Raw genomic sequence first — 25,150 nt, forward strand, 5'->3', positions numbered from 1 at the left:
ACAGGCTGCTACTTGATACAGTCTTAACTCAAGGATGCTCCAGACTCTGAAGTGAGTTCAAGGTGTTTATTTATCTATTAGCACAATTCTCAAATGAGTTTGACTCTCTGCTAATCTAACTGTAATAATTCAGTCTAATTGTACCAGCTTGTTCTAAGCCATGTTCTGGGGTGTGATGCTGCTGATCAACCCTGTCTAACTCTCTAGACGTCTCTCTGTGGAAAGAGATAGGGTGTGAGTGCCTCATCCCTTTTATAGTGTTTATGTCATGCCCCCTTGTGGTGATGCCACCTCTGAGTGTCCTGACTGTCCATTGGTTGTGTCCTATTCTGAGCGTTCATTGGTTGCATGTTTGCATATCATGAAATCTTTTTTTAAGATGTATATTAATGTGAATGTGTCTGTCTAATGTGACTGACTGAGGAATACAGAACAGAACAAACAAAACAAATGCTCATAAGTCCAGTCTCTGAGGCTTGCGTCTGATCCTCGTCGACCACCGGAGAGGTGGTGGAGGGGATGGCGGTGTTTTGACAGGCGAGTGGGAGGCACAACTGGTGGCCTTGGGTTCGAGGTGTCTGGAGGTGGCAATTCGACATGTGGAACTGGAGGGGAAAGTGGTTGTGGGCAAGCATCTTTTCGCAGTGCCCTTCGATTCCTTCGCACAATGGAGCCATCAGCCATATGTATGACATAGGATCTGGGAGCGGCCTGTCAAACAACAACAGCCGGAGCAGACCACCCACCATCCAGTATCTTGATCCTGACCGTATCTGCAGGGGATAGCACGTGCAGATCGGTGGCATGTGCATCATTGCTGTGCTTCTGGCTGCCGCAAAGCTGTTGCATCTTCTGCAGCACAGGGGTGTGATCAAGGTTGGGCAGGTGTATGGCTGGAAGCGTCATCCGCAGGTCCCTGTTCATCAGCAGTCGAGCTGGCGACATGCTAGTGGACAAAGGAGTCGCCCGGTACTCAAGTACTGCAAGGTGTATGTTGGAAGCGGAGTCCGAGGCCTTGCGGATAAGCTGCTTAATGATGTGCACCCCTTTATCGACTTTGCCATTGGACTGAGGATAGTGCGGACTGGAGGTGACATGCCTGAAATTCTAGCTCTTGGCAAACGTGGACCATTCTCGACTGTGGAAGCACGGGCCATTGTCGCTCATGACGGTGTTCGGGATGACATGCGTGAGAATGTCTCTTTACACGCTTTGATGATGGTCCGTGAGGTGAGGTCTAGCAGCTTCAGCACCTCAGGATAGTTCGAAAAGTTATCGCTGATTAAGATGTAGTCGTGACCATTCGCGTGGAATAGGTCAATGCCAACCTTGGACCACGGAGAGGTCTCTGGGTCATGTGGTTGGAGAGTCTCCTTGCCCTGCGCTGGTTGGAACCTCTGACAGGTTTTGCAGTTCAGGACCATGTCCGTGATGTCCTGGTTGATGCCGGACCAGTAGACAGCTTGCTGGGCCCTGCGTCTGCACTTTTCTACACCCAGGTGTCCCTCATGAATCTGCCATGCTCTGGAGGCGTAGCGGGGTGACTATCCTGTCCAGCTTGAGCAGGATGCCGCCGATCAGCGTCAGGTCATCCTTGACGTTGTAGAATTGAGGGCATTGCCCTTTCTGCCAGCCATTGCTGAGGTTGTGGATGACTCGCTGCAACAGAGGGTCTTTGGCCATCACTTCTCAGATGAGAATGATCTTCTCATCTGTTGCCGGGAGAGTGCTTGGACACAGTTGTACCTGCAATTTAATGACGTGGAGATGCCGACGTTGGACTGGGTTGAGCACAGTGAGAAGTCTTACAACACCAGGTTAAAGTCCAACATATTTGTTTCAAACACTAGCTTTTGGAGCACTGCTCAGGTGAGGAAGGAGCAGTGCTCCGAAAGCTAGTGTTTGAAACAAACATGTTGGACTTTAACCTGGTGTTGTAAGACGTCTTACTGCAATTCAATGTGCTGGATGATCTCCAGTGGTTCACTGGGTGAGTTGGCAGTGCGGGACAATGCATCAACGATGATGAGCTCCTTGCCAGGTGTATACACCAAATTGAAATCATACCTCCGGAGTTTGAGCAGAATTCTCTGCAAATGAGGCGTAATGTTGCTCAGGTCCTTTTGGATGATGTGGACCAGAGGCCTATGATCCGTCTCAACAGTAAATGTTGGCAAGCCGTCGTCATAATCATGAAATTTGAGGATGTCGGTGAGAAGACTCAAACACTCCTTCTCAATCTGCGCATATCTGGTCTCAGTGGGTGTCATTGCCCGTGACGCGTATGCTACTGGTACCCAGGATGACGTGTCGTCTCTTTGAAGCAACAACGCCCCAATGCCATCCTGACTCGCATCTGTGGATATCTTGGTCTCTCGGTCTGGGTCAAAGAATGCAAGGACGGGTGCAATGGTGAGCTTGTCTTTCAGCTCCAGCCACTCTGTTCAGTGCTCTGCTTTCCACTCAAAGGCGGTTGATTTTTTCACCAGGTTGCATAGGGCTGTGGTATGTGTGGCCAAATTCGGGATGAACTTGCCAAGGAAATTGACCATTTCCAGGAAGTGCAGTACTGCCTCTTGTCCTCCGGGACTTTCATTGCCTCGATGGCTTTAATTTTGTCTGTGTCCGGGCGCACACCGTGTTGCGAAATCTGATCGCCCAGGAACTTCAGCGTGGATGTCCCAAAACAGCACTTGGACATGTTTAGCTTGAGGCCATGTTCATGTATGCGTCGGAATACTTTCTTGAGTCACGACACATGTTCTTCTGGGGTTGTGGACCAGATTATGATATCGTCAACATAGACACAAACCCCTTCTATTCCCTCCATCACCTGTTCCATGATGCGATGGAAAATCTCTGATGCCGAGATGATGCCAAATGGCATTCGCAGAGGATCAGAGTGGACTCCAAAAACGATTTGGTCTCTGATCATGGAGTCAGTGATATCACCGAATTTGCAAGATTGCACTAGCAGTTTAAAGGTTTGTTGGATAGGACTTGAAGGATTTGTCTTTACCTTGCATCCTCTGCTTGAAGATGTAGCGCTCAAAGATTTTGTTGGTGTCCACCTCACAGTGGCTGTTGGATTTGTCCAGGATTGTTTGGTACTTTATTTTGTCCTGCCCTTCGGAAAAGTGAAAGGAGTTTAAGATCTCTATCACATGGTCACCCGCAGTGGTGAGTAGAAGAGCTATCTTCCGAGCATCGGTTGCGCCATTGAGGTCGGATGCTTCAACATAGAGTTGAAATTTCTGCTTGAATGATCGCCAGTTGGCACTAAGATTGCCGGTGGTCCTGAGCTGATGAGGAGCCTGAATCTTGTCCATTGTGCCTGTATTCAGTAGCTGGTTGTCACGGATCTTGCTGAGTTGAACTAAATAGGTTGAACAATCACTCCTGGTATCATGTTGTGTTATGCTGCTTCGGATAACACTGGCTGCTACTTGATGCAGTCTTAACTAAAGGATGCTCCAGACTCTGAAGTGAGTTCAACGTGTTTATTGAACTATCAACACAGTTCTCAAATGAGTTCAAATCACTGCTAATCTAACTGTAGTAACTCAGTCTAACTGTACCAGCTTGCTCTAAGCCACGTGCTGGGGTGTGATGCTGCTGATCAACGCTGTCTAACTCTCTTGATGTCTGTCTGTGGAAAGAGACAGGGTGTGAGTGCCTCATCCCTTTTATAGTTTTATGTCATGCCCCCTTGTGGTGATGCCACCTCTGAGTGTCCTGACTGCCCATTGATTGTGTCCTATTCTGATTGTTCATTGATTGCATGTTTGCATATTGTGACAGACACTATTGATGGTGACTGTTGTTGTGATAGGATGGTTGTGTTGCAATTCACAGACTGGCCACTAGGAGTCTCATTAGTACATATGTGCATGTTAGAGTCAGGTGACCTCAGACTGACTGGGGAGCTGAGAGAGAGAGACAGTGGTTTGTGCAATACTGTTATTCATGTGTATATTTGACCCACAGTTAATGTTAAATTGTTTATATCTTCATCTACAAGTGTTCTTGTTATATAAATCAGGCCATCCGACAAGATGCTGGATGGGATTCAACACTGAGAAAAAAATTATCACATCATCGGTGAAGCCTGCCACGAGGTCCACAGATTTAAAGATTCAGGTGACCTCAGACTGATGGGAGAGCTTGAAGAGTGAGGTTGCTTGTGCATGGTCATACTGCTATTCACATGTTGTTTTGTATATAGTTGACCTACAGTAAATGTTAATAAATTATTGATAGCTTCATCTGCGGAGTGGGGTAAATTCCATGGTATGCGTGAAACAAAAAAAATTGGTGATGCTCATATAGGCATGGATCCCAAAGATCTGAATGGAAAAGTGTACATATTGTAAAACAATCATTACAGAAAGTAATGGCCAGCCAATCGTATCCATATCTCGTGAAATCACATTACAATTGTCACATGGTAGACTGACAGCAGAGTTACTCATGAATAGAAGGTTGCGTACCCCACTTCCATACTTGGCAAAGGAAGAGAATACAGTGGTAATTCAGGAAATGCAAAACATTAAAGCAAAACAAAAGCAGTTCTATGATAGAGTGTCTAGAAATTTACCACCTCTGAGTAGTGATGACATTGTGAGAGTAAAAGGTTCAGGCACGAAAGGGACAATGCTGGAAAATCTCAGCAGGTCTGGCAGCATCTGTAGGGAGAGAAAAGAGCTAACGTTTCGAGTCCGATGACTCTTTGGCAATTGGTCGAGAAAAGTCATTGTACTTAAAGAAGTAGCACCTCGTTCCTACAATGTACAGACAGATGATGGGCTGGTTTTATGAAGAAATCATCGCGCTCTCTTAAAAACCAGAGAAGACTTTCACAACAATGCGATGGATGACAAATCTACATCAGAATCAACATCAGCTGCAGTGTCAGATAGTTCAGCAGTTCCTGAGCATCAGAATGTCATGCAGAGCAATGAATCTACAAGTTCTGAGCAGCAAGGTCAAACTTAGAGAAAATCAACAGGAGTCTGAAGGAAACTTGATTGACTCAATTTGTAGATTTGGACTATTTGTACATACTATGCTTGCTGTTCTTGTATATACATATACCGTATATACTCGCGTATCATGCGATCTCGCGTATTATGCGACCCCTAAATTTTAGATCCCAAAACATGATTTTATGCTATACCTCATGTATCATGCGAGTCACTTTTTTGAGACACCAAATGAGATACCAAATTACGCCGTTAACAACCGCCTTAAACAACCAGTTGTTTTGCGGTTTCTAATCACGGTAATAAGCAGTTAACTAACGTGTAACACATAACGGTCGAATACATTCTACCATTAGCCACTATGGAGAAAAGATCTGCCAAGAAATATACTGCCAAATTGAAGCTGCAAGTCGTTGCCGAAGCGGAACACAGCAACAACGTTAAAGCTGCAAAGCTGTTTGGTGTCGGAGAAAGCTGTGTCCGCAACTGGAGAAAACAGAAAGAGAAATTGATGGAAAGTCCTTCCTATAAATGCGCTAATCGCGGGTCGAAATGTCATTGGCCGCAATTAGAAGATAACGTCTCAAAGTGGGTGTCCGAAAATTGGGAAAATGGTTATATTATAACTCGATCTAAAATTAGACTTTATGCTTTACGAGAAGCAAGAAACATGGGCATTCGTGAGTTTACTGCAAGTCCTGGATGGTGTACGCGGTTCATGAAAAGACATGACATTGTGTTAAGAAGAAAAACAAAAATTGCACAGAGACTCCCAAAAGAATTAGAAGAAAAAGTGACTAGTTTTCAAACATTTGTAATCAAACATCGCAAAGCTAACAGCTATCAGTTATCGTGCATTGGAAACATGGATGAAACACCCGTGAATTTTGATATGCCATCAAACTCAACCGTTAATAAAGTCGGTGAGAAAAGTATTTTTATCAAAACTACAGGGCATGAAAAGACACATTTTATGGTTGTACTAACGTGTATGGCAGATGGGACGAAACTTCCTCCAATGGTTATCTTTAAACAGAAATTAATGCCCAAAGTAAAATTTCCAAATGGTATCGTTGTCCATGTCCATGAAAAAGGTTGGATGAACGATAATGGTTGCAAGATTTGGCTGAAGAGAGTTTGGGAATCAAGAGCAGGTGGTTTACGACGCCCAAAAAGTTTACTTGTGTGGGATATGTTTAGGTCACATCGCGTGGATTCTGTTGTGAAAGCTGTTTGCGAATCAAACACCGATATAGCAATCGTTCCAGCTGGCTTGACTAGCGTCGTTCAGCCTCTTGACGTATCCATTAATAAGCCATTTAAAGACAATATAAGAAAGAAATGGAATGACTGGATGATGGAAGGAGAGAAATCATTTACGAAGGGAGGGAATATGAAGGCTCCGGATTTGCCTCTACTGTGTTTGTGGGTAAAAGAAGCATGGGCTGAGATAGATGCAGATTTGATTGTTAAAGCATTTAAAAAATGTGGAATAGCAAATGCTTTGGATGGAAGTGAAGATGATGCTATATTCGAAGATGCAGGAGAAGAGGATGAAAATATTGAAGACCTGGAAGATGATCAGTATGACGACTGCCTCGATGAAGAAGAATTCCAAGCTTTATTTGATGATGACACTGATAGCAATGAAAGCGAATTTGACGGATTTTAGTTAACCTGCAAAAGTTTGTTTTAATAGTTTTTTTAGTAAAGTTTTATTAAAGTTTGTTAATTAACCTGCATATGTATTCCTGTTTTATATTTCATTATATCCATAATAATGTCCATTTGACTTTCCGTTAATGGATACGGTCTGCTTAACAGCCTAACAACCTAATCTTGACCAGTACTTCACACCCGAAATTTTGTATCTCGTGTATCATGCAACCCCCCAAATTCAAGTCAATATTTAGGTCTTCAAAGGTCGCATGTTACGCGAGTATATACGGTATTTGTTAAACCAGTTTTTAAAATTGTAAAGAAAAAATTAATACTGTTAGACTCACATGCTAATAATATCACATGTAAATATATTGATGACAATGTATTAATTTATTCCCTCAAAGGAAAGAGGATGGAGTGATATCATGGTTGTGTTGTAATTCACCGACTGACCACTGGGACCATTAGTATATAAATGAATGTTAGAGTCAGATGACCTCAGACTGACGGGAGAGCTGGAAGAGAGAGGTCACTTGTGCATGATCATGCTGTTATTCATCTGTTGTTTTGTACATAGTTGACCCATAGTTAATGTTAATAAATCGTTTATATCTTTAGCCACAAGTGTTCTTGTAATATAAATCAGGCTATCTGACAAGAACATCACTACTGTTTCGGCTGTCCAGAAAATTGTCTCTTCTTCGCAGCCTCTCTTTCTTTTCCTGCCAACCCCTGGATCACAGCCTCTCAAAACAGCCTCCTATTCCCCATCTCCCAACCCCTGCATCACAGCCTCTCCCTTGTAGCCTCTTATTCTCCACCCGCCCTGCAGACAGCTTTTCTCTCATCTCTTTCCCTTGTAATACCCCCCATCCTTCCACCCCCTGGCAGGCAGCCTGCTTCTCGCCCCTCCCCCCTCAAACCCCCCCCCCCCCCCCCCCCCCGCCGCTCTGGTGTTCAGGTCTAAGGCCAAGTGTTGCCACTCACATTCCCACTGCTCATTCGTCCTCCAATCACAGACTGCTATGCTCCTGGAAACTTGGTAGAGGAACAGCCTGTGATTGGAGGTGCCACTCCTTTCAGAATCTGCCACTTCCACTTACCTATTTTTTGAACACACGTCCGCAGGTCGGATAGAAACCCGTGGCAGGCCAGAACCTGGCCCACGGGCTGTATGTTGGACAACCCTGGTCGAACATTTCCTGGGTACGTATCCAGGTAGGTCCCAGGTATCAGGCCCAAATCTCTGCCCTGAGGTTAGGTTCTGAGACATTCCCGTGCGAAGAGTCCTGTGCAGCAAGGACCCAGACCATCTGCTAACGTGTGTCCCATCTCCAACAATCCGGAGACCAGAAGATTTGGGTCACAGTATTTATCCACTTCTATATTTTTTTGTTTTTAACGTACAATCACTAGAATAGTGCAAATTAAATGGGTAGAAGAACGCAGGTACTTTTGTCAGACTAGTGTATGTTTATAATATACAACCTTCCAATAGGCTCCAATTTGAAGTGCACTCCAGGGATGGTTGATACAGAGCAAGGAAAGTGTGTTTGATTTATTTGAATTGGTTTCACACACAATAGTTCAGAGCAAGAAATTCCCTAAATTTCCATTCACAAACAGGGGCCTGGTTTAAGCAGAGGTGAGGTTTGTTTTAACTGTTGATGTAAATGAAGTATAGCCGTACTTTAAAACCGAATAATTCTGAGTGAGGTAACAAATGTTCATGTGACATCTCTGCATCCTTGAAATTACTGGAACTATTCAATTCAATTCATTGCACAGGCACAGTAGCCAACTTATGTTAAATAGACAAGATATCTTATGTTCTACTAGGTATTTGGGGAATACTACACAAGCCAAAACAATTCCAGCAAATCTTTTTCAAATTATGGAGCTAAGATTGGTTGGATTTTATCTTTATTGAATATATAATTTGAACATTTCCTTTTTGAAAACTTGCCCTGTCTCCGCACACTGTTTGTGTGCAGGCTTTCAGCATCATAAAACTACTGGGAACTCTTTACCAAAAGGTTTTTATATCTGATATTAAACAGAAGTTAATAGTTACAATTGAAGACCAGGGTGCATTATGTATATTTGGCAGGAGTCTGCAATATGCAAATACATTTGTACAGCTTAATTAATATTCTTGAATGTGGCAACCATATGTTGCTTCTGGAAGCCATCAGATTGTCTTTCAAGATGATCAACACTCATGTACAAATGGCATAGATTGGGAGGTTTCATCTGGCAACTCCCCCACCTCAGTCGTGCTTTGCAGGGAGGTTGTAGATGGGGGCTAGTTATTTCTTCATGGAAGTGAGGGTGGAGGAAGGAGTTGGAAAATTCAAGGGAAAATCTTCACTTAGCTTTTCTAGTATGGGGACAGCTCTGGGTGAAGCTTGCTCCTGTACCTTTTCCCAGAGGTAGTGTTCAAGACCAAAGCACGGCAGGGAGGAGATAGGAAATGGTATGACTTATCACACAACAGCCAAAACATTGAACCCAATTGCCTTTGACCATTTTTTCATGTATTTATAGTTAATATTTTTAAATGCAAATTGCGTAAACACACAAAGTAGGAAACGGCTTTCTGCAGCAGGAAGTTAATGCCTTCGAAGCAAAAAAGTGGAATTCGTATATTTAATGTAAATAAAAGAGGATGGATGTTTATGAAATCTGTATATATTTATTTTATTTGTTCACTGCAGTTGTTACAACTGTTCACCAATTCTTTGAGTGAAAACATGAACCAGTAATGTGGAGATAATCCTGTCTTTGTTCAAAGATAATCAGGATTTTCTTCTTGTGATGTGGTCATAAATAACCACTTGGACATAAAGATTTGTTTCAATTAAGCTTCGCGTGGTATTATCCCCAGGAGAGACCTGTCAAAAAAAAAAGATGAAGTTAAAAACAAATGCGACTAGCGAGGATGTTATTTTGAAGTTCTACTTTCTTTGACTTACATCTCCTTTTTAATACTCTTTAAACGGTTACAGGAAGGGATCAGAAGTTGTTTTGTTGAGGCACCCTGAGATGTGCTATCTCGTTGGGGAAAACTCTGTTCTCCATCAAAGATATCACTGGTTCTTTTACTGCTGCCTCCAACCGACCAGAACAACGAGCTTCTAGATTGTGGTGAACCACTGTGCATCTGTATTAGGGGATGTAAGGTAGGACCTGCACTACAGGTTCGCCGGTAGCCCCTGCTGGCTAGCTCCGCCCACAAGGAGCCATATAAATATGCATGTCCTCCTCCTGATCTGCCATTTTGCCAGCTGCAGTAGGAGACCAGGCATCTGACTGTAATAAAGCCACAGTTGTACCAATCTGAGTCTTTCGTGCAATTGATCGTGCATCATAGATATATTTACTGAGTAGATTCAGAACGTTGGGGGATAGAACATTGCTCTAACACTGGTCTTCCAAAAAGACACTGGCCTGGATTCGCCGTTCTGGAGAGTAAGGGCTGCCGCTGGTGAGAATCGTGATAAATCCACGCGGCCGCTAGGAACACCATTAAGGAGCAATTGATGCCATGCACGCAGCCTGCATGCAGCCTGCCCGAGCTCCGGCCCCACTGGTATCTGATTCACTGGGATCGGCATTCACGTTTCGAGTCCACTCAGCACAAACGGTCATTCCAGCCAAGAAGATGGCTGCATGAAGACCAGCACCAAGGTTCCTGGTTGCTGTCATTGAACACTTGCTGGACGCTGTTGATAAAAGGAGGGACACATTCTTCCCCAGGGTGGGATGAAGACTCAAGCCCGCTATACTGAACGAGGCCTGGGATGAGGTAGCAGAGGCTGAGAGTTCTGGCAGCCTCACCAAGAGGACCGGTTTGCAACACCATAAGAAGAAGAATTAACTCCTTCGATCAGCTCGGGTGAGTAACCACACCTGTGCCCTTGTCCCTCACTTCTTACATTTGCCCCTAATCTGTTAGCGGCCAACAACCTGCCTGCATCTCCCTTACAACCCACACTCCACAAACCCCCAACACATGCATTGTCCTCTTTGGCCAGGAGCTTTGCACAAACATGCCACCAGCCACAAATCCACCATAAAACTCGAATTCTAGGGCCTTTCCATGTCCCAAAGGAGAAAGTGGCCCTTATCGCCAGAAGATGGGAGATGGCATCTCAGATGCACCATCTCTGAGGAAAGGGCCTTACAATTCACAGGGGAAGCCAAGGAGAGGGCAGTGACTGGAAAGGAGTTTGGCATGTGCCAAATGCGTGAGAGTCCAATGCAACGCAGATGTCCCAATAGCAAGTGAGTAACCCCTCTCCCACAGACCAGTCCTTCCCAAATTCTCGGCCCACGTCTTTTGTCATGCAGGATTCCTATCAGGTGAGGCCAGGCCGTCCAGGGTCATGTCACCACCCCCCCCCCCCCCCCTCCCGCCATCCAAGACCGCGACCAAAGTCTTGGCACTGCTTTCACCTGCACTATCCACCATCTCAAAGACTATCATCTTGCTAGGTAATGTTAGTGATCAGGCAGGGCAGCATGTGGCACAGTGGTTAGTACTGGGACTGCGGTGCTGAGGACCCGGGTTCGAATTCCTGACCTGGGTCACTGTTCATGTGGAGCTTGCTCATTCTCCCCATGTCTGCCTTGGTCTCACCCCCACAAACCAAAGATGTGCAGGTTAGGCGGATTGGCCCCGCTAAATTGCCCCTTAATTGGAAAAAAATATAATTGGGCACTCCAAATTTATTTTTTTTAAATATATTTTTTATGTTAGCGATCTGGCTCCTGGATCACTCTCTGGTGAGCACCACACATCTGCTGCACATCAGGTGGAAGCATGGACTGCCGAGGGAGCAGATGGTCGGAGGGCTGTCTCCTAGACAGATATTGTGCTTCTGGAAAAGATTATCCCATCACTGGTTTTGCATAATAATCGTTTTCCTGTCTTCTCTGCGCGGGAAGCCTGGTCGGGCTGGTGAGGCAGGACCGGAGACTCGTGACAGGTCTGATACCTGGTGCGAATCCCGGGTTTCAGCTGGCGAGCTATTCTCTGCCCAATCGAAAATCCCGATTTTAGTGGGGCACATCTCCCGGTAGCCTGGAATCTTCCCTCCAGTCTCCCCTGGGTACCCTTCCAATGTTACGTCAGTCTCACTCCAGTGTTACCCTGGCTACTCTGATGTCAAAGGCTGGTCACCCTGAGTCAGAGCTGGCATTCCCATGTCAAAGGTTGGTCGCCCCCAGTCAGTGTCGGTAACCCTTTGTCTGAGCCTGTACCCTGAGTCAGAGCCGGTATTCCCGTGTCAAAGGCTGGTTCTTAGTTAGAGGCAGTACCTCCAAGTCAGGTCCTTAATCCGCAGAGCCACTCTACGAGCACTCTGCTCACCTCTGTGCTTCCCTTGGAGAGGTGCTTGTTGGGTGCATGTCTTTTGAAACAAGTCGTGCTGACATCATGCTGCCGTGATGGGAAGGCGGGGCATGATTCCTGTGCCTGGGTCCAATAATGAGATGCAAATATGTTCAAAGTAGGCTCCCAATGTTGAACGGTGGGACATGCTGCTATGGACCCCATCGAACGTGCTATGGCTACTGGGCCACAACTGCTGCTGTTGAACATCCAGCAGCAGGAATGTCTCTCCATGTTCACAGCCAGATTGTTTTCAAATCAAAGCTTTTACCTGGTCTTCAGAGGGCGTTTCTATTGTGAGACGGCCACACCCTCTCTCTGTTTTCAGGCACTGGCAGTTCCCACAGACAGTGGAACCACCGATGTGTCACCAATGATCTATTGGACGATGAGCACATCTCTGGCCACTTATTGATTGGCTCACCAAAAATAATTGGTGGGTGAATATTCTCAATATGCTGCAGGTTCCTACATTTCATCCTGACTTCAGAGTCCAAACAAAAATGTAATTTTGCCATCACAGGCCAATTAACAGATCATTGTCAGGCCATTTTCTAATTGAGGCCCAAACAGATGGCTGGCACTTCAGCAGTGCCACTGCTAATGCAGCCGCTGGTTAAGCTGGAGCACGAAGGAAAGGGTGTGTCGATGTCGAGGTGCCTTCAAGAATTAGGTAAATTCTGTTGAGGAACTGAGGTTTGGCAGACAGGCTCCAGTGATCAGGGTTGGAGGGGGAATGGGGTGGAGTTTATATTCCTACAACAGCACATTAGTCGTGGTGCAGCTGTCACTGCCAATGTCAGTGAGCTATGGAATGACCATAATGGAGTCCCAGTGCCAAGAACTCATTGGGAGGCTGTCAGAGTTGACATCACTTTCTCCCCACACAGCCAGCCCCTCTGATATGTGTAACCTGCCTGCGGGGTGAGAAGTGGCTCTTAATGGGCCCTTAACTTTCTTAATTGGCTGCCCCATGGACCATTTGCATGGCAATGGGAAGACATTTTCCTCCCCGCCTGGGACTCCAACACCTGCCTCATTACCAACCTTCCCTAAAACCCAAGGAATCACCATATTTTTAGACAACAAAGTGGTTTACAAAATAATATTTGTTTGGGAGGTGAGAAAAAAAAATCACTCTACCTCATTCCATGGATTTAGCTTGATACCTTGTTTATTTTTTTATATTTTTGCTTTTTTAAAATAAATTTAGAATACCCAATTAATTTTTTCCAATTAAGGGGCAATTTAGCGTGGCTAATCCAACTATCCTGCACATCTTTGGGATGTGGGGGTGAAACCCACGCAGACACGGGGAGAATGTGCAAACTCCACACGGACAGTGACCCAGAGCCGGGATCGAACCTGGGACCTCGGCAACGTGAGGCAGCAGGGCTAACCCACTGCACCACTGTACTGCCCTGGCTTGTTACCTTGTTCACCAGCGCCAAACAGCAGTCAGCAGAATGTCATGGTAATTGCTCTTTGCTGTAAAACTATTAATATATATTTTTATCAATACATTACTACATTGCTAGTAATTGATGTACATTGGGCGGCATGATAGCACTGCTTTTAGCACAGTAACTTTACAGTGCCAGGGACCCGGGTTCGATTCACGGCTTGGGTTACCGTTTGTGCGGAATCTGCACGTTCCCCCAGTGTCTGTGTGGGTTTCCTCCGGGTGCTCCGGTCTCTTCCCACAAGTCCCGAAAGACGTGCTGTTAGGTCATTTGGACATTCTGAATTCTCCCTCTGTGTACCCGCACAGGCACATGAATGTGGTGACCAGGGAATTTTCACAGTAACTTCATTGCAGTGTTAATGTGAGCCTACTTAGGCCACAAATAAAGATTATTATTATTATTCAGGTTTAATGAGTTCCACGTCTCATCATAGAAAAATTGCTATTTTAGAGATAGCCTTGCATGAACCTTTATATTTAATTGAAAAGCAAAACAACTTGCAGATACTAAAAATCTGAAATAAAACCAGAAAATGCTGGAAATTGAAACATTGGGCTGAATTTTTCTGTTGTGAGCTGATGGGCGCCAAAGGAGGCAGCAGACCCCATTCTGGTAAGCGGTGGGACCTGAGGGGGGGGGGGGGGGCATTATGTCAGCGGTGGCTGATTAAGCAGCCTCTGCTGGCATTGCCATCCAATTGATGATGACAGTCAGCTCCCCAGAGCTGCTGGCACAATCAGTGGCCCTTGTAGCTCTGCAGCTTCGGCAGCACCACTACTAGTGGTGGCTACTCTTTAGGCTGCAGTGTGAGGGAGAGGGCATCTCATTGCCAAGGTGCCACAGTATACATGCTCACAAATAAGTCAGAGGCAAAAGAAGGAAAAAACAATAAAATAGGGAAATAAGAAGAATGGTCCGAACTGTTTTTTTCCTTATGGGAAGAGACTCTCTGAGAAATAAAGGACAAAAGGCATGCCTCAAGGGATGACAGAAAACAGTCAAAGAAAGGTGGCAATTCCTTAAAATATAGGACAGTTGGGCACCTTGGGTGTGGCAACAAATGACCCTCAGTGACTCAATTGGGCAGCTGCCCAATAAGGATCACGCAGTTGGTCATATGCCATGGTGGTGGGAGAACTTTGGGCTCCCCCCTCAGCACCTTCCCCCACCTAATGGTCAGCCCTGCCATCTTCCAGCCTGTCTCCACCTATTATTTATACCAAATAAACTAAATTAAATAAACTGAGGGACAAATTAAAAGGGACAGCCCTTAAAGCGATATCTCCTTAAACAAAAACAAATCAAAAATGAAACTTAAAACATTAAACTGAAATGTGATTTGAAGGATCAATGAGGCACCCTAGTTCCTGTGCTGCCCAGGGGCACAGAAGGCCTCAGTAGTGCCTGTGGATCCAGCCCGTCTCCAATGGGTTGAGAAAATTCAGCCCATTAACTCATCTATTCCCTTCATTGTTGCTGTCTGACGAGCTGAATGGCTCCAGCATATTCTATTTTGTTTCTTTTGGACGTAATTTTGACAGATTTTCAAAATATTATTTGTGCATCAGAGAATAAGGATTGACAAGATTTACAAGGGACTGGAGAGGACTAGAAAATCAAACTTTTACCTTTGGGTCCACATGCACTGTTTTTCGATCTCTTTTGCTTTTGAAAAGGAGCCCAGAGGCATTTTCTGTGATCACTTGGTAATACGGGCTCGAATTGCATGTGCAGCTCTGAGTGTCCCAATTGTAGAAGCTGCCGGAAAATAATTGGAAATGAGTAAGCAGAGGTACAATTCATCATTCAAGTGTGTCTTTGCTGACCGTGTGAAATTTGGAAAGCACACATGTGCTTTAATGGACACAGGCATAGCCTGAAGTGGTGAACAGCAGTTCAGCAATGCAGTTTGATGGAAGGGAAGGAGAATCCATGCACTCTTCTTTATCACAGCCATTCCAAGAACAGAAAGGACAGACCTAAAAACTCTTCTGCACTGAGCATTAACTGCACTCATGGTTTTGTGAAGTCCTGCCCTTCTGCCTCACGATGGTGCGCTAATCCTGCACTGTGCTGATAAATCCGGTGTTAGTTTATGTTGTTTTACTGCACAGTGAGTGTACATGAGAGAGAGAAAGCAAGAGATTTGCTATGGAGACAAGGCTTTCCTGATATTCATGTCAGTCTTCTGTCAAAATGTCAGGTGCAATGGAATGAATAAGGTCCTGCTCTGCCACTGGGTATTCACGGATAGCTCCATCTGACTAGCATGCCATTGCTCTCCAGTGCAGGAAATCAAATTAAAACCATGGACATGACACTTGCTTCAGTGGATTACTTAAATCAGTGGATTGCTTAAAGAATATAAACGAAAGAAACAGATTGAAAAAAAAACAAGTGAATGAAAAGTAGATGAAAGGGAATGCAAAATAAGCAAAAAATGGAGAATGGCAAGAGAAATATTAGATATTTATTTATATCACATTGAAGGTGTTATATAACACTCGGTGGTAACATATTGTGTTCTTTGTCTTTTCTTCCAGAATGGTCCATTGTGTTGATAACAAAGAATCTGCCAATCATTAGATTGAAACTAAACTAACTTATTGCATAACGATTAATTAAATGAAGTTCGCACATGCTACTGAGCTATAGTTAATAATAAAGTAATATTGAATCTGTCTAGCAGTAATCAATAATCTAAATAGTCACTAATAATATTATGATCTAACCTCGTGTTAACTTTATCTAACCTAATCTCCACCAAGAGCTGTTCTCTTGCTTTCTCCTTCACTAACACTACCCAGCATTCCCTGAGGTCTGATTTATGTACAAAGAAGTGATGGTGCCCTCTAGTGTTTGAATTACACAGATATGTAATAATTAACCCTTCACTCACTTGTCTATGTACATATCATTACAGAAGGATGGAGTTGTGGTTCTTTTTCACACACAATATAAGAGATTTGTTTGTGAATATTTTTTGGCTGCACATATTACTCCGATGCAAACATAGAGCTTTGCTCACTCCTGCTCATACTGTGGCTTTCAGTAAGACTGTCAGTTCTTCTCAGCCACTGATACAAGAATACTAGTGAAGCAGGTTACCAGAGTTCATTTTAGCTTTAAAGATTCAGCTTTTCACACAGAACTTCACTGCATTGTTTCCATACTACAGCTAACGCCCATCATACTTGGTGTCAAGCTTATTTTTTTAATGCAGTTTTGGGAAGGTGTGAGTTAAGAGTACTTTTTCCTGTAGCTACCAGGATATAAAACTCAATCGCTCTAACATCCGCCTCAGCCATTCTAAAGTGACTCTGAAAAGCTGCAACAGCAGTAATGGCACAGCAAACTTGGATTAAACAGACAGATTTGTTCATCCAAATTCACTGTTGGTGCCTATCTGACGCTTGATGCTTTTAACATGTTTATGTTTTGGTGTGAGACAATGCCTCAGGTATGTGAATGAAAATCTCACACCTAGGAGTTGTGCAATGTTGATAGCTCTGGGAATAAATCACTTGTCAAGCCCTTCAGCTGAATAACATTTGGTGATTTAAAAAAATGAGGGGCCAAACTACCTCAAAAATAAATTAATACTGCACTGGAACTAATTAGAGGTGCCTGCATCTTATTAAAATCAGACCTCAAAATAACATTAAAAACGTCATTCCTATTCTGTTCTTTACCAAGAACTTAAACTCAATGCTTATTTTGCTCAATGTTTATGGCTTGGGCTTTGGCCATAACAAACGTTTTTGCCAATTGAGTAACGCACCCCCACCAGTTAAATAAAGATTTTATTGCCTAAAAGAAATGTTGGATCAATTAAAACGTTTCTGGAACTATTTGCTTTATTATGCTCAAAATACAACTGAGTTCATGATCCATCCGGTGATGCCAGATGCTGGAATGATATGACAGCACTGTTCCTTTGTACAAGACTGCCACTCTTAACAGTTGATTTGAACTATAAAGTAACCTTCTGAAAATGGGATTGCTGTTACATTCCATGACACAGAAATGTCTGTCTGGCCCCAATTGGATTATTGATGATACAAAAGTGTCCATGATATTCGGCATGTACAAGCTGGGCCGAAGGGCCTGTTTCCATGCTGTAAACATCTATATTGCAGGTTTGTTATTAAAACTAACTGGTTCACTACTAGGTTTTCGGGAAGGAAATCTGCTATCCTTCCCCAGTGTGGCCTGTGACCGTGGTCCTACACCAAGTGGCTGACTCTAATTGCCCACTGAGGTGACATATCAAGCTGCTCACTTGCAAAAAAACTGCAACAAAGAATGTATTACGTAATGCAGCAATTCAAGAAGAAGGTTCACCGCTGCCTCCTCGGGGAAACTATTGATAGCCAGTAAACGTCTGCATTGCCAGCAATGCCTACATCCCAAGCAAATTACACTTGCAGACAGTATAATTTTGCCAGGACAAGTTGAATCCTGAGTTTTACAAACACCAATAAATGTAACTAGCTCAGAACTCGATGAACAGTTTTGATAAAGACAGTGGAGAGAAAAATATGGGTGTCGTGGTAGCACAGTGGTTGGAGGTGTTGCTTCATAGCGCCAGGGTCTCAGGTTCGATTCCCGCTTGGGTCACTGTCTGTGCGGAGTCTGCACGTTCTCCCCGTGTCTGCATAGGATTCCTCCAGGTGCTCTGGTTTCCTCCCACAAGTCCTGAAAGACGTGCTGTTCGGTGAATTGGACATTCTGAATTCTCCCTCATTGTACCCGAACAAGCGGCGTAGTATGGTGACTAAGGGATGTTCACAGTAACTTCATTGCAGTGTTAGTGTAAACCTACTTGTGATAATAATAAAAATTATTATTATTATTATATGAGGAGCAGCTTCCACTGGAAGGAGAGTCAGTAACCAGAGGGGACAGATTTAAGAAACTTGGCCTCCTTCTGTGCTGTAAGATTCAAATGATTCCAGAAATTGTTTTACCACAATGACTTTGGAATTTGCTAAGAAAATAATGGCGAGGCGATCAGTGTTGCCATTATAATGACGAAGATTTAACAGCAACAACTTAGGCTGAATTTTCATTCCGTGTTCGGGAATCCAAATTTGGAACTGGTTCTGAGTCCTGGCTATATATGGCATGTTCCAGATTCGCCCAACTGGATTTTTAAAGGGAAAAGCCAATTGATGGCAGCCAGCATATTCGACATCCAATTAAGGATCAGGCCCAGTGAGGGAGAGATCCAGATGGTAATGTTTTGCGAGATCCTGTGTGACATTTTGAGCGTTGTAGATCTTGTGACAGGCCTCTCGTGAGATTCAATGGCCTCATCCCGACCCCAAATTGGAGATGACGAGGCCGTTGAATCATGTCCTATGTTGCAGATTTTTTTTAGAAATTACATCCATCTCTTTCATCTCTCGTCCCTAATAACATATATATTTCCCAATCTTTCTTTTGCATTCTGTCACATTGCTTAAATTAAATTGATATTTCTTGCTTTATGCTTCTTGGTTTGAAGTTGCGTGTGAGCATTCATAAATCAGGCTGAAGCACCATGGAGCATTTTATTACATTAAAAGTGGTAATTAAATATAAGTTGTTGTTGATGATTAGCAGAAGAGCCCCACTGTTGCTTTTCCTGCAAACACATGCCACAGATTCCCTGTAAGAGCACCATGCTGGAAAAATTTCCAGATTTGAGGAAATCTCTGCTCACAAGCCCTTCAAGAAGCCTGTGGGCAATTGTCAGCAAGGTGATCAACTAAGGTGGTTCTTTGCCATTGGAAGCAAAATCCAGGTCATTGCATTTAGTGCAATACAGAAATAAAAATAGAATATGTTGGCAATGTCCAACATAGTGTTCAACATTCTAAAGTGAAAAATAATGTAACATTTTGAGTGAGATTTTCCACTACCTTGATTCTAGCTAACGGTTACACCTGCCTTATTTCACTTTTGAATGCTGAATGATCTGATGTGTCCCTCCATTATTTTTTAACTTTGTTTTGATCTTCCAGTTTTCCTCTATGGCTTAAGAACCATAGAAACAGCTAAGAAAAACATATTTTTTGACACAGGAACAAAAATGTGGAAAATGCTAAGGATTCTTGCTCAAGCGTGACAGCAACTAGGATGACTATCAGAAGTATGTTGTGCATTATAAGCAGCACATTTTCTGTTTGGATCAGAATTTTACATCTGAGTATTATGCTTGGACCAGGATTTCTGTACAATGAGTAGAAAGTGGTTGGAGCATTGGAATTCTGCACATGGATTAGGCATGCAATTATCTGGAGAATCTTTCTTCCACTACAATATTGAAATAAAAATGTGAGATGCTCATATTATTACATTTCAGATTAGCTGCAGAATGCATGGCTAACTGAACAATTGTCCTTTCCAAGATTTTCCCTGTTCTCTTAAAAATATTGGGCAGATTGCACATACAGTGCTTGGGATTGTCTAAGCACTGTGTACAGAGTACAAAGTCTTAAAATGGAACTTAAAATGGAACCCACCTAATTTTCAATTTATTAATTTAAATGAACAGAAAATTGTGTGAGCTCCATGATTCAATTCTGTCTATTTTTTCTCTTTGTGCTCTGACCTGAAAATGCTGTAAATCTAATTGTTAAAAAGGAAAAATGCCCAGGGTGATGACCTTTGACCAGGAAGAAGTATAGTAAGGAAAAATTGTAATAAAAAAAAAATTCTAGTGAATCTGTAATTTTTTAAGAATGTTTGGAAAGACCTTTTAAGAGTTTGCATCAATTGTAAAGGAATCAACTGTATTTTCTTGGTTAAAACGATGCACTGGTTCATGTGACCTGGTGACCCTTGACCTGAAAGCAGTACCAACAGAAAAAAAAGGTAAGCCATCATAGTAGACACAAATAAGTTCTGAAGCAGAGAACATTGAGATGATAGACTTCCTTTGCGTACGACCAGTCAGTTTCCTACCTAAACGTGGCAGCTTGTCAGGGAGGAGACCCTACCAAAGGAATGATTTGTGGTAATTAAGTAAAACACTGACAGAGAGGTTTCCAGAGGTCGTCGTGATTTAGGCGTTGTGGGGGAGCCCATGCAGGAGAGGATAATACTTGGTAGGGCCTCCCAGAGGGAGAACTTCATCTCCTCCAGGCCCTACAAGGAATGTTTAAAAAAAAATTGGGTTTATATTGGCCCCTGTATGTTGATGTGGTCGAAAACCATAATGACTTTTCTGCATAGGCCTCTAGTTAAAACAGCAGTTGGGCCCAGATAGAGTTATTAATACCCTTTCTACATATTGAAAGAAAAATGCTGCTAGTTTCCACCAGGGATTCTTCTCAGCTGCTCACAGGAGCAGGCCAAAATTATAGCCTATGGGATTGGTATATGTCGTCAATGAATGACCCCCACAATCGACTGTAACTCTCTAATGCCTGGCTTCTGCAGGGCAGGCAGTGTTAAAATCTTCCTTTATTCTTATGACCATAATATGAAATTAAATATATTCGCATGGACTCTGGGGCTTTAAGACAGGTTAAACTATTGGTTCAGTTACCGAGTTGAGTTGGCATTTGCAGAAATCTTTGTGTCAGTCCCGATTGGAGTATTGGGTTCTGGAAAAAGGAATGAATTGTACTGGGTCAAAAGTATGGACTGGGGCAAAGGTATGTAACAGCAACTGATGTTTTGTTTTTCAAACTCCAGGGTGCAGTGAAACATCTAGGTTTTGGTTCATAAATAAAAATACCTGGGGATGAAACGCTTACCAGAACCTAGAATGAATAATTTCTGCAATTGTTGGCAGGCATTCCCTGTTAAACACCGAGAAATATTCAGTAACTGAGGTAGATCGTCTTCAGAACATTCTGTTGCAAACAGCCCATGGCTTTGATGTCTGTTACATGTGCAGAACATAGCAAGCCACATTGGTCCACTAAAGTGCAGCAACATGTGTTTGCCACTGGCAGCTGTTTGCATCAAAGATTCACTATGGACAAATTTTGGAATCATTAACACCACACTTTGGAAATATTGTAATGTGGTTAAAGAAGGTTTGGAGGTTTAAAATGTTAAGCTCTTGAAATCATATAGCACATGTTGTCTCCAGGTTTTATACTCTTGTTGAATAGCGGTGAGGTCTAATTCCCTAGACTCTGATTTGTTTTAACTCTTTCCCCCATCCTGAAACACAAAGCTGTCTGAAGATTTCAGTTTGAATTTAAATATTGTTTGTCATGTTATTGTTATTGATTCTAATGAGAACTATCATCATAAAAGTCACTTTTGGGGGCAATTTTAAGCTAATTTGCCATTCAGTAGAATGGCGAGAGTGGGTTCAACTCAATGTTAGTCTTCACTGATGAAGAAAAGTAATATTGGGAAGTAAAGCCATGCTCCAGATGATCCGATGGGTTTTGCACCTGGTAAATTGAAGTTACCCGGATTATTTTGTACTTGCCCTCTCTCTATTTCCCAGAGCTGCTGACTCATGGTGGTGTGTGTACCTCATGTGAGTATCTATTCTTCATTTGCTGGACTAACAGTTAATGTGACATGTATATAATTTTGGAAGACTCCAGAGTGCCACCCTCATCCAATGTTCACAAACCTAAGAATGCACACAACAACCAGAAGAAATTAGTGGATAACAATCAAGAACATTGACTAAAGTTCTCTCCTCTCTTAGGGCCAGTATTTTTTTAAGCTAATTATTAACATTCTCACTGTAAGCTCAGCTGAGATCAGTGAACTTAACAAATTTGAGAATTTCTTGTTCTGTATCAGCAACTCATTCATTGTGATATTTTAAAAAACAAACCGACTTATTGGAGTAGCTTTTCATTTGCACATCGTACATACAACAATTTTGTTTGCCATGTATCTTCCAATATGGAAAATATTTATAATACATACGAAATGAAATGAAATGAAAATTGCTTATTGTCACAAGTAGGCTTCAAATTAAGTTACTGTGAAAAGCCCCTAGTCGCCACATTCCGGCGCCTGTTCGGGGAGGCTAGTACGGTAATTGAATCGTGCTGCTGGCCTGCTTTGGTTGCTTTAAAAGCCAGCTCTTTAGCCCTGTGCTAAACCAGCCCAGGTATGGACTGGGGCAAAGGTATGTAGCAGCAACTGATGTTTTGTTTTTCAAACTCCAGGGTGCAGTGAAACATCTAGGTTTTGGTTCATAAATAAAAATTACATACAAAATTACACTCAGAATCTGACCTCGAAAGGTTAACTATTTCACTCTGATGAATTTGAGGAATTTCTATTATTTTCAATGGTATCTGGCCAACCATTTTTTGGCTGGGTATGTTGGATGGGAATTGATAACTGTAACTGTCATGTCAAGAAACAGTTCAGACATTCCACATAAGACATTCAGAAAAATGGCTGAATCCAATCCAAACATGATTCTGATTCCATGTATAGAATTCCGGTTAACCAAATTACTCCCCATTCATTCAGGACGCAATTTAACTAAATAGGAACAAAGTCCCACAGCGAGTGCTTTTATCTGAAATTTCCCTGGCACTCACAGTACCAAGAAACACAACGCTATCGAACGATACTCAGGTTAGATAGGGGACCTCAGCAGGGAACACACGGCCAAGGCCAGATACAGCCCCATATTCTACACTGAGGAGCTCTGCTCGCTGGAACACCTCAGTGTAGAGAGCGATCGGGACGCCATTATTAAATGGCGTCCCGATCTCTGGGTCCCCGGGAACCCTGGACGCCCTCGACACTGTGCGGGGCACCACTGGCATGATCGGCACTATGTGAAAAATGTCAGCTTGGCATCGCCAACCAGGTACCCTGGCAGTACCCCCGCCACCTCACAGTGCCACATAGGCAGCTTGGCAGTGCCAGGCTAGCACCCAGGTGGCACTGCCAGGGTGCCAGGATGGCACTGCCAGGGTGCTTAGGTGGCAGAAACAGTGCCAGGGCACCATCCTTCCTAAAGAGCATGCACCTTGGGGCCTCCAATCCTCTGAGAGACCCCACGAGCGCTGTTCTGCCTGGTACCCATTTGTGAAGACCAAGTGCTGGATTCTCCCCTACTCGGCGGGGCGGGGGGTCGCGGCGGGATGGAGTGGCGTGAACCACTCCGGCGTCGGGCCGCCCCAAAGGTGCGGATTTCTCCGCACCTTTCGGGGCCAAGCCCTAACATTGAGGGGCTAGGCCCACACCGGAGTGGTTGGCGCTCCGCCGGCCTGAGGGAAAGGCCTTTGACACCATGCCAGCCAGGGGCAAAGGGACTTCGCCGGCCGGCGGAAGTCCGCGCATGCGCCGGAGCGTCAGCAGCTGCTGACGTCATCCATGCGCAGGGGAAGGGGGTCACTTCCGCATCGGCCATCGTGAAGGCTATGGCCAACGTGGAAGGAAAAGAGTGCCCCACGGCACAGGCCCGCCCGCCGATCGGTGGGTCCCAACCGTGGGCCAGGCCACCGTGGGGGCACCCCCTGGGGCCAGATCACCCCATGCCCTCCCCAGGACCCCAGAGCCCGCCAGTCCCACCGGTAAGGGAGGTGTCTTGATTCACGCCGGCTGAACCGGCATTACAGCAGCGGGACTTCGGCCCATCGCAGGCCGGAGAATCGCTGTGGGGGGGGGGGGGGCGCTGACAGGCGCGGCGCCATTCCCGCTGGGGGACGGGATTCACGCCGCCCCCCGGCGATTCTCCAACCCGGCGGGGGGGTCGGAGAATCCAGCCCCAGTACTGAACAGCACTCACCCAAGTTCTCCGAAGCGAAGCGGTTAGGACCCCTTTCCTCGGGAATCTGCATATTAAAGTCAGAGTAGCTGAATCGCCCAGTATGTAGACTTGCCAAAGCGTGATCCCGCCACAATGGGCAGTATTTACATCACGACATTTCATGAGATCGGGTTAGGTCTAAAGATTCACCTGAGGAAGGTGCTGCACTCCGAAAGCTAGTGATTCGAAACAAACCTGTTGGACTTTAACCTGGTGTTGTAAGACTTCTTACTGTGCTCACCCCAGTCCAACGCCGCCATCTTCACATCATAACTTTAATCAAAATATGTTTTATTCCAAGAACTATTCTAAGTTAACATTTATATAAACACACAGCAAGAATTTTTATCAATTACAAACATAACGATAGCCCACAGCTACAGTAATATATGTATAACATTTAATGAATTCCCCCTTAACTGTTCCAATTCAAATACAAAATCCCATAAACCAAAAACCCCTTTTCATGGGCGTGGCCCAGCACTCTGCATTCTCACTTGAATCAGACTGGCTTTCCCTGAGACTCTGACCCCGTCTCACCAGCAGGTTTAAACCCTTCCAGCAAGCAAACTATCTAAAGCCACCACCAAGGTGATTTTTACTGGAACTGATATTTAAATTGAAAATAGAGTGAGACAGGCCAAAACACTTATTTCTCCTGTCTGAGTTGATAGCAGTCAAAACTGAAAGCAAAAGTGAAAACAGCTCATAGAGCCACAACCCAGCTCCACCCACACAATGACATCACTGAAGCCATGTGATTAGACAAAAACCTTTCTGAAAGGGACACTCCCATGTCACTTCAATAAATGCCAATTGAGAGATAAATATTGGCCATGGCACTGGCGATCCCCCCCCCCCCCCCCCCCCCCACTCTTTTTCAAAATAGTGCCACAGAATC

General features: G+C 44.0%; 1 protein-coding gene across 1 annotated transcript in view; it reads right to left on the bottom strand.

Annotated features, from left to right (window-relative positions):
- Positions 1 to 9,331: 9,331 nt before the first annotated feature.
- Positions 9,332 to 25,150, bottom strand: part of cfap299 (cilia and flagella associated protein 299) — a 792,024-nt gene continuing 776,205 nt past the window's right edge. The window contains exons 5-6 of the mRNA XM_038791783.1: positions 15,134 to 15,263; positions 9,332 to 9,538 (exon numbers count right to left, since the gene is read on the bottom strand). Of these exons, the coding sequence (XP_038647711.1) occupies positions 9,443 to 9,538; positions 15,134 to 15,263 (226 nt within the window). The 3' untranslated portion in view covers positions 9,332 to 9,442. The remainder of the gene's footprint in view (positions 9,539 to 15,133; positions 15,264 to 25,150) is intronic.

The sequence above is a fragment of the Scyliorhinus canicula genome, chromosome 3, assembly GCF_902713615.1.
Source record: "Scyliorhinus canicula chromosome 3, sScyCan1.1, whole genome shotgun sequence".
In the NCBI taxonomy this organism is placed as follows: Eukaryota; Metazoa; Chordata; class Chondrichthyes; order Carcharhiniformes; family Scyliorhinidae; genus Scyliorhinus; species Scyliorhinus canicula.